This window comes from Pipistrellus kuhlii, unplaced genomic scaffold (genome assembly GCF_014108245.1).
Source record: "Pipistrellus kuhlii isolate mPipKuh1 unplaced genomic scaffold, mPipKuh1.p scaffold_m20_p_108, whole genome shotgun sequence".
Classification (NCBI taxonomy): domain Eukaryota; kingdom Metazoa; phylum Chordata; class Mammalia; order Chiroptera; family Vespertilionidae; genus Pipistrellus; species Pipistrellus kuhlii.
The window spans coordinates 396,581-406,219 of record NW_023425414.1 but is presented as its reverse complement, the minus strand read 5'-3'; the positions used below and the strand labels follow the sequence as shown (position 1 = coordinate 406,219).

General features: G+C 58.5%; 1 protein-coding gene across 1 annotated transcript; it reads right to left on the bottom strand.

Moving 5' to 3' along the window:
• Window positions 1-3,647: 3,647 nt before the first annotated feature.
• On the bottom strand, window positions 3,648-8,401 carry KLK10 (kallikrein related peptidase 10). The gene is made up of 6 exons (XM_036430382.2): window positions 8,284-8,401; window positions 7,314-7,494; window positions 6,370-6,644; window positions 5,919-6,052; window positions 3,757-3,943; window positions 3,648-3,720 (listed from the first exon to the last, which is right to left on the bottom strand). The coding sequence occupies exons 1-5, from the start codon at window positions 8,384-8,386 to the stop codon at window positions 3,791-3,793; spliced, it is 846 nt and encodes a 281-aa protein (XP_036286275.1). The 5' UTR covers window positions 8,387-8,401; the 3' UTR covers window positions 3,648-3,720; window positions 3,757-3,790.
• Between the last annotated feature and the right edge of the window lie 1,238 nt (window positions 8,402-9,639).

Below are 9,639 nucleotides of genomic sequence, written 5' to 3'. Positions count from 1 at the left end.
CTGGAGTCTTGCAGGACCCGTGACCAGGAGAGCTGCACAGAAATCAGGCTGCAGGTGGGAGAAGAACCAGGACTCAGAGGCAAGGAGCCACACCGAAGACGGGATGTGGCAAAGGTGGGGACAGAGAAAGAAATCATAGAAAGAGGGTGACAGAGACACAGAAAGATCCAGAGAGAGAGAGAGAGAGTCTCTGACTCAGACTGAAAGAAGCAGAGACCACAAAGATATCTGAGAAATACGGTCCCAACTAGGTTGACACACACTTGCCATAACCTACTCCCTTTCTCACATCCACATACCACAAGGCCCCGGGTGGCCCCCCTGCCTGGAACCAGCACTTTCCCTCTCTCTTACTGTCCTCAGATCCTGGCTACGTGCGGAGAACATTCTCTTGTTGTTCTTTTTCTCATCCATCTCCTCCCCTCAGTTGTCCTTCCCATCACCCCAATCTTGCTGCATCTCCTCCACACCTTCTCATCTGATGGGCAGCCCAGAAAGGGCCAAGCCCCAGTCTGACTCATCTCTGTTTCCCCAGAATCACCCAGTTCACACTCGGCTCCCAGGAGGTTTCAGAATATGTTAATTGAATGAGTGGATGCTTTATTTTATTTTATTTTATTTTATTTTATTTTATTTTATTAGTGGCCTGGTGCACAAAATTTGTGCACAGGGCGTGTGTGTGTGTGTGTGTGTGTGTGTGTGTGTGTGTGTGTGTAGGGGGGGGGGCGGGTGTCCCTCAGCCCAACCTGCACCCTCTTCAATCTGAGACTCCTTGTGGGATGTTTGACTACCCATTTAGGCCCAGGATCAGGTCTAAATAGGTAGTTGGACATCCCTCTCAAAATTTAGGAAGGCCAGCACTCCCAACCACTTGCCTGCCTGCCTTTTTCTGATTGCCCCTAACTCCTCCCTTGCCAGCTGGATATCCCCTAACTGTCCTCCCCATGCAGGCCTGGTTTCCTCCAACTGTCCTCCCCTGCAGGTTTGGGTCCCCCCCCCCCCCAACTGTCCTCCCCTACAGGCCTGGTTTCCCCCAACTGCCCTCCTTTCAGGCCTGGTCCCTCCCAACTGCCCTCCCCTACCGACCATCTTGTGTCCACATGGGAGCAGCCATATTTGACCACATGGGGGCAGCCATCTTGTGTGTTGGAGTGATGGTCAATTGCATATCACTCTTTTATTAGATAGTATTGTTTAAGGTATCACAATTAGTAGTACATATATCTCATTTTCTTTTTCCCCATTGACTGCCTCCCAGCCTCCCCTACTCCCTCCCTGCACTTGCCCTCCGCCTTTCCCCTGGTGTCTTGTGTCCATTGGTGTGCTTATATGCATGCATGCAAGTCCTTCAAGTTGATCTCTTCCCCCTTCCCCCAACCCTCCCCTGTCTTCCCCCTGTAGTTTGATAGTCTGTTCGATGCTTCTTTGCCTCTGCTGTATCTGTTTTTGTTCAACAGTTTATAATGTCCTTTATATTCCACAAATGATTGAGATCATGTGGTAGTTATTTTTCACTGCCTGGCTTATTTCACTTAGCATAATGCTTTCCAGTTCCATCCATGCTGTTGCCAGTGGTAAGAATGCCTTCTCTTTTTACAGCAGCATTTCTTAAGACCCTTCTTTTCCTGGGGAAACTTGAACTCATCCTTCGAGACCCAACCTAAATACCACCTCCCACAGGAAGTCTTCTGTGATTTCTCCAGGCAGAGTCCATCCCTTCCTCCCCTGAGCGCTCACCACCTCTTCCCCCGGCCACGAGCCTGATTGACAAGCTGGGTCGGGGCTCCCTTTGAATGCATCCTCACAAGGACATCACCGTCTGGAGTATGAATTCTGGACCTGGACCACCTGGATCCGAATCTCTATGCTGTCACTCATAAGATATGTGAACTTGAGCAGGTCTATGGACCTCTCTCGGCCGAGGTCGAAGGGGGATTGATTCACATGTGTGAGGACCGTATGGGCACATTGTGAGTATTACCCGCCTATGTCTGTCCATCTCCTACAGAGCCCTGTCCTGCCCCCAGGACTGCAGTGGTCTTAGCTCCCTCCCCAGACGAGCAGGTTTTGAGACCAAGGACTGAATACCCACTGTGTGCCTGAATACCCATTATGTGCTAAGAGTCAGACTAACTGCTTTAAGAACATCTTGACAGCTGCCTTTATGGACTGTTTACTCTGTACCTGGCAGTTAGGTAAGCACTGCATTTCAACGTCACAGGAAGGGCGTGGAAACTGAGGTAGAGAGTTCAAGTAATTTGCTGTGTAGTAAGTGACCCAAATGCATGCTCCCTGTCACAGGTGAACTCCTCCTTATCCCTTAAAACCCAGCGCAATGCCTCCTCCTCCTCTGAGAAGACTTCCCTGACTCCTTGGAGAAGAGACCTAGGCCCCTCCTCGGGGACCACTGTGCCTCTTTCTGTTACAGCATTGATAAATTGGTGTTATTATTATTTTTTTCATTCAACAGTGTACTGAGTGGCTTCTGTGTGCCAGGCACTGTACCAGGAGCTTAGGAAAACCACAGTGAAGCCCTAGCCGATTTGGCTCCGGGGATAGAGCAATTGGCCTGTGGACTGAAGGGTTCCAGGTTCGATTCCAGTCAAGGGCATGTACATTGGTTGTGGCCACATCCCCAGTAGAGGGTGTGCAGGAGGCAGCTGATGTATGTTTCCCTCTCATCTATGTTTCTAACTCTCTCTCCCTCTCCTTTCCTCTCTGTAAAAAATCAATAATATATATTTAAAAAAATAAAGAAATTAAAAAAAAATTGTTCCCCTACATTTCAGAGGGAGGCCCCTTTTTGGGAACTTAGCGATTAAGGTGAGGAGCATTCCCCTGGCCCCAGAGGCTGGGGTGGAGACAGGGTGAGGTCTCTTGTGTCCCAGTGGCCCCAGGAAGACAAACAAGGTACCAAATGGCTAAAAGCAGGGCCAGCCCTAATGGGTATGGCTCAGGTGATAGAGCGTTGGCCTGTGGACTGAAGGGTCCCTTCCTCTCTGTAAAAATCAATACAATATAGTTTAAAAAAAATAATAAAAGCCAGGCCAGCTCCTGCTGTCCAGGACCGACTGGTGTTGGTTGGACCCAGGTGTGGGACATAATGGAAGGGGGGGGAAGGAAATGGTTGGGAGGGTGGGAAGGTGTTTCACAGAACTTCTGAGGGGAGTGGGCCATGTGACGTTCCCATCAGCCCTGAGGAATGGGGACACCTGGGATGTGTGTGTGGGGGGGAAGGAGGGTGGAACAAATAGGATTGGGGACTACCCCTGTGCTTTTCTCTCCACAACCCAGAGTCACACACGTTGTCACCAGGACCTGTTCACGGATCGTACCGCCGCCACATGCTGTGTCATGCTTTACTGAGAATGACCATCGTGATCTACACATGGATACACACGCTGTGTCCCGGTCTCCTCACAACACGTCTATGAGGTAGGCACTTCTTTGTCTTCATGTCCCAGGTGGACACGGGAGCCCAGAGAGGTCTCTGGCTTGCCTGAGGTCACACAGCAGAGAAGCAGAGAACCTCTCAGAGGCTGGCTTCCTGGCCCCTCTCTCTCTCTCTCTCTCTCTCTCTCTCTCTCTCTCTCTCTCTCTCTCTCTCTCTCGGGCTCCCGCTTCCTGCACTCCAGCAGGGAGGAGGAGGAGGGGGAGAGAGGAGAGGATGGGTGGCAGAGCTTTGGGTGGGGCGAGGGGGGACCATCCAGCGACTGTACAGGGAGGATGTGTGAGACGGGGAAGGTGTCTCGGGTCAGGAAGGATGTGAGATGGGGAAGGAGCGGCGGGGTCAGTTGGAGCGGATGGTTTTCTCGATCCAGGAGGTGTATTTGCAGATCTGCGTGTAGACGGCCGGGTGCTGGGCAGAGCCGCAGGGGTAAACGCCCCAGGACAGGATGCCCTGCAGGGTCTCATCGCAGACCAGGGGACCCCCGGAGTCACTCTGGGGAGAGAAGAGGGAGGAGAGGTCGGATACATACACCAGTGTGAGGGAGACTGCGGTCGTGGTGGGGGAGAAAGAGGCTGGGATAGAGAGGAGGTTGGGGTGGGGCTGGCACTGGGTAGAAAGTGGGGTGGGGCCCTAGCAGGTTTGGCTCCGTGGCTGGAGCATGGGCCTGTGGACTGAAAGGTCCTGGGTTCAATTCCAGTCAAGGGCACGTGCCCGGGTTGCAGGCTTGATCCCCAGGAGGGGGCGTGCAGGAGGCAGCCGCTCAATGATTCTCTGATTCTCTCCCATCGTTGCTGTTTCTCTCTCTTCCTCTCCCTTCCTCTCTGAAATCAATATATACACTGAGTGACCACATTATGATGATCTCTGAACGCATTCTGGCCACTCAGTGTCTATCCTATATAATAAAAGGCTAATATGCCAATTGTCCCTTCGACCAGGAGTTCAACCAGCAGGCAGGCTGGCCAACCGCCCATGTCCCCTCCCCATGGCCAGGCTGGCCGGACCCCACCCATGCATAAATGCATGCACCAGGCCTATATATGTGTCTATATATATACTGAGTGGCCAGATTATTATGCGTTCAAAGATCATAATAATCTGGCCAGTCAATGTATATATATTTTTAAAAATAAAGTGGGGTGGGAAGGCGTGGCTTTGATCGTGGGCTATGGATGTTGGATCCAGAAGTGAGAATGGAGGTGTGATGGAGCTGAGATTCTAGCTCCTGACAGGGAAGGGGGTGGAGACAGAATTATAGAGAGAGATGGGGTGGGGGGTTAGGATTGGCTGAAGTTCAGGATGGCCTGGGAAGGGGGCAGGCCTGGGGTCAGCATTGGACGTAAGAAGATGGGCCCAGCCCTAGCCAGTTTGGCTCAGTGGCTAGAGCTTTGGCCTGTGGACAGAAGGGTCCCGGGTTCGATTCCGGTCAAGGGCACGTGCCTGGGTTGTGGGCTCGATCCCCAGTAGGGGGCGTGCAAGAGGCAGCCAGCCAGTGATTCTGTCTCACCATGGATGTTTCCATCTCTCTCTCCCTCTCTCTCCCTGAAATCAATAAAAAATTTATTTTAGAAAAAGATGGGCTTGCCGAAACTGGTTTGGCTCAGTGGACAGAGTGTCAGGCTGCCGACTGAAAGGTCCCGGGTTCGATTCCTGTCAAGGGCATGTATATTGGTTGCGGGCACAACCCTGGTAGGGGGTGTGCAGGAGGCAGCTGGTCGATGTTTCTCTCTCATCAATGTTTCTAGCTCTCTGTCCCTCTCCCTTCCTCTCTGTAAAGAATCAATAAAATATATTTTAAAAATAAATTAAATTAAAATTTAAAAAAGATGGGCTCAAGGAGATAGGGTGGGACGTGAGGATGTGAACAAAAAGGGGGCTGTGGCATAAACCTGACCAGCTCAGGGGTGGCTATAGGGCAGGCCGACCGACATGGAGACTGCAAGAAACCTCATAGGATGGACGGATCACCAGTGGCTAACTGGGCAGGCCATCGCGGGTGGTCCTGTCCCAGGCCTACAGCTTCCTCAGCAAAGAAAGACACCCATCTTCACCTTCCTCAAAGCCTGCCCATCCTTCTCATGCATCTACAATAAGGTGACCAGACGTCCCGCAGTCCCGATTTTTAACCATTCGTCCCGCATCCCGTGGTGTTGTTAAAAAGTCCCGATTTCCACGGCGGTCTCCCTTTCTGGCATGTCCTCAAAGTTTTGGCTCCGATAAACCCATAAAATTTGCATATAGGTTTGGACCAAGTTTCGCTGACAGGGATGAGGCTGAGGTGGGGGTGGGGCGTGTGGGGCGTGTGGGGCGTGGGGATGATGAGGGTCTGGGGGGTTGGGGATGAGGGCAGACCCTCTGCTCCCCCATCACCTCCCTCTGTTCACTTCCTCCTCAGACCCAGGAGCCAGGACTCCAGCCCCTCTTCCCTCAGACTCAGGGGTTCAGGCCCTCCCCTCCCAGGCCCTACCTGGCAGGGGTCCTGGCCTTGGTCCAGGCCCGCGCACATCATGTTGCTGGTGACCACGCCCGGGTAGAAGACCTCACACTCCCGGGGGCTCAGGATGGTGACCCCGGAGCAGCTCAGGCCCTTGTTGTACCTCACTGATGGGAGAGAACAATGGGTTCTCCTGGGTCCAGCCCCAGTGATTCCGGGCCTGGAGTCCACACACCCAGACTGTTCCCATCCCGGGCCCCCAGCCCCTCCTCCCTCAGACCCAGGAGCCCAGGCCCCCAGCCCCTCCTCCCTCAGACCCAGGGGTCCAGGCCCCCAGCCCCTCCTCCCTCAGACCCAGGGGTCCAGGCCCCCAGCCCCTCCTCCCTCAGACCCAGGAGTCCAGGCCCCCAGCCTCTCCTCCCTCAGACCCAGGAGCCCCGCCCCCAGGCCCCTCTTGCCCAGGATACAGGGCCCCAGCACTTGCCTCTCCGGTGGGCCGTGGTGCCCCAGCCAGCCACCTGGCACTGGTCGCCAGGCTGGGCGCAGCGGTAGGGCATGCGCAGGGTCTGGATTCGCGGCCCGAGCACGGCCGGCCGGGCCAGCTTCAGCAGCATGAGGTCGTGCTCATCCGTGCGCCTGGGCAGGATGGGGCCTGAGCCGTGCTGGTACTTGGGGTGCACGATGGCGCGCGTGGTTCTGCGGAGCTGCTCGCCCTGCAGGAGCAGCAGGTGGTCGTCCCCAACGCGAGCCCACAGCGGCCTGGGGAGAGAAGAGCCACAGGGAGGCAGAGCCTCTGTGAGACGGAAACAGGACTCTGAGTCCCTGGGAAGGAGGCACAGGCAGTGGGCTGGACGCCTGGGTCTGAAGGAGGAGGGGCTGGGGGCCTGGACCCCTGGGTCTGAGGGAGGAGGGTCTTGGGGCCTGGACCCCTGGGTCTGAGGGAGGAGGGCTGGGGGCCTGGACTCCTGGGTCTGAGGGTGGAGGGCTGGGGGCCTGGACCCCTGGGTCTGAGGGTGGAGGGCTGGGGGCCTGGACTCCTGGGTCTGAGGGAGGAGGAGTGAGTCGAAGAAAAGAACTGGGGACATGGGAGGGTCCCTGACCCCACCTTCCTGCCTCCCTCCACAGGGACTCATGAAATGAACAGTTTCTTTTAGTGCTAAATCATTGGCCGCTGTCTGCTGCATGCAGCTCTCTACACCTGAATGGAACCGGGTGGGAAGGACTCTGGTGTAGGGAGGTGATGGATGGGCCCCGAGATGCCGAGGACCGCACTGCCCCCTGGCGGCCACTGCGCAGCCCAGCTCGGCCTGACCCCGCGCGCAGCCGGGACAGCACCAGACCCTCCAATGCACCCCGGGTCCCCCGCCCCCTCCCTCGGGTCTGCCTCCACCGCCACCCCCGCGCCGTCCGGGGGAGCCCGCTCCCTACCTGTCGCCCCCGCAGTGCGCGGCCGTGAGCACCCAGCTCGGGGCCACCAGGACCCCCGCGCAGTGGAACGCGAGGCCGCGGAACAGGGACACCTGCCAGGGCTGCGAGCCGCGCGCGCACGGGGCGCCTGCGGCCTGGAGCTCCAGAGCCGTGGCGTTCTGGGGGGGCACAGCCCCTGCAGCTGGGGGTGGGGGGAAAGAGGAGAGGGCGATCAGAGCAGCCGGCGGCGCAGGGCGGGCAAGGGCTGGGTCTGGGGTCCGAGCCGCGGCCAGGACGGGACAGAGCAGGGGATGGGGGGTGGCTAGAGGGGGCGCAGGTAGAACCCGGGAGAAAGTAGAAATTGGGGGGCGCGGGGAATGCGGGGGTGACGCGGGAACCCTGATGGAAGTGGCGGGAAGGAAAGGGACGTGGAAGGGGAAGGAGGCGGGGGCGGGAGGATGGAGACAGGGCACCTGGCGGGTTGGGATGGGTCTGGAGGGGCAGGGAGGGGCGGAGGGGGCGGGGCTCGGACCCGGGGAGCGCAGAGTGCGGGGGTATAAGGCGTGGGAATAGCGAATCGGGCAGGAGCAGGGGGTGGGGAGGGGGGGCTAAGGCCAGATTGGGGACCCAACAGGGCGGAGGGAGGAGGGGGACCGGGACTGGACAGAGCCAGGGTGAGGGGACGGGAGGAGCGCACCCCACCTGGGGAAATTGGGGGCGAGGAGAGGGCGCGGGAAGGAAAGGGGGTGGGGGTTGGTGTGGATGCGGGCGGCCTGTGGGGCGGGGCATCCCCGGCAGAGCTAGACCTGGGGGCGCGGCTGGGGCTGGGGGCGGGGGGCTGCTCAGGACGGCTGGCTGCGCGCGGGGTCCCCGGCCCGGGGGTGGGGTGGGGGTGGAGGGGAGCGGATGCGGGGATGGGGGTGGGGGTGGGAATGGGGGTGGGGGTGGGCGGGGAGAGCCCCGTCCCGGTGCCTCCTGACCCCCGCCTCACCCCATAGTTGCGCCATCAGCAGCGGCAGCAGCAGCAGCAGCTGGGCCGGGGCCCGGGCGCCCGGGGCGGCGGGGAGGTGGAGGTGCAGGTGCTGGGGTCTCATGGCCAGGACCTGGGCTGGGGTTGGGGGGTTTGGGGAGGAGGCTGGTTAAAACAGGTGCCCTAACAAAGACCCTCATCCCCATTCCGCCCCCCATAACCTCAGCCTGCCCCTTATCCCCCCAGCCTGCCCCCCCATAACCTCAGCCTGCCCCCCATCCCTCCTAGCCTGCCTCCATCCCCTCCAGCCTGCCCCCATCCCCCCAGCCTGCCCCCCATAACCCAAGGGGCAGGCGGAGGGGCCATCCCGCGCGGGCAGCGGTCATGGGCACAATTATCTTAATGATGCTCCTCCTGTGCCTCGGGGAGCGCCCTCCTGGCGGGGCTGCCCTGCACCTCCTTCCCCGTGAGGCTGGGGGGGTCTGGAGGGAAACCAGGCTCCAGCAGGGCTCTGGCCCGGGGTTTGGGGTCCCGAACCAGAGTGGCGTGCACCTGAGCTTACCTGGCTGTCGTGAAGGAGGAGGAGGAGGTGGTGGAGGAGGAGGAGAAGGAGGAGGTGGTGACCCAGAACTGTTCCTGCTGGTCCTGTGGGCCGCTGGATCCTCTGCCCAGGGACCCCTGGCCTGGCCTTCCCTTTTAACCTCTGAGAGCCCGGAAACTTCCCCACCCTGCCCCCGGGCCTGGCCCCCTCCCTTTCCCTCTCCCTAATTATTCCGTGGGCGCGGCTGGCATTCCACCTGGGCCTCAGATTCCTGTCCTGGGAGGGGCCGGGACACGGGCTTCTCCCACCACCCCAAACACCCCCTTTTTGGGGGGGTCCTGGCTTCCTTGGGGGTGTTCTCTCCCCCCCCCCCCCCCCCCCCCCCCCCCCGGTCTCCTTGTTCCAAGGAGTCTTTCTCACATGGGGAGAGAGGGTGGCCTGGGAGCGCGGGTTCGAGAGGAGTGACAGAGAGCAGAAGAGAAAACACACAAGGAGACACAGACCTGGGGACAATAAACAAACAGGGAGACCTGGGAAAAAAATAAATAAACAGGGAAACGCATACCTGGGCAACCACGTCAGAAAAGCCAGCAGGTGGCCGGGGGGAGACGGAGGCAGAGATAAGAGAGGCTTGAAGGACAGAGTAGGAGCCACAGAGACAGACACTCAAAAGGATCAAAACAGGAAAAGGAAAATGGGGAGACAAAGGGGCGAGGAGGTGGAGACAAGGCCCAGAGGGGTGCTCTGTGCTGGAGTCCACCCCCCAACCCCCATTTCCCCCATCCTCTGCCCCAAAGCCAGAGCGGTGGTTGGTCTGTGCCTTAGTGACGGAGCCC

Bases quoted from the DNA above. Each gene is read 5' to 3' on its own strand.
- KLK10 (XM_036430382.2), bottom strand. From the start codon at position 8,386: ATGAGACCCCAGCACCTGCACCTCCACCTCCCCGCCGCCCCGGGCGCC. The intron at 7,495-8,283 runs GTGAGGCGGGGG...CCCCACCCCCAG, and splicing joins GCTGATGGCGCAACTATGGG to CTGCAGGGGCTGTGCCCCCC. The intron at 6,053-6,369 runs GCAAGTGCTGGG...CTCTCCCATCAG, and splicing joins CACCACGGCCCACCGGAGAG to TGAGGTACAACAAGGGCCTG.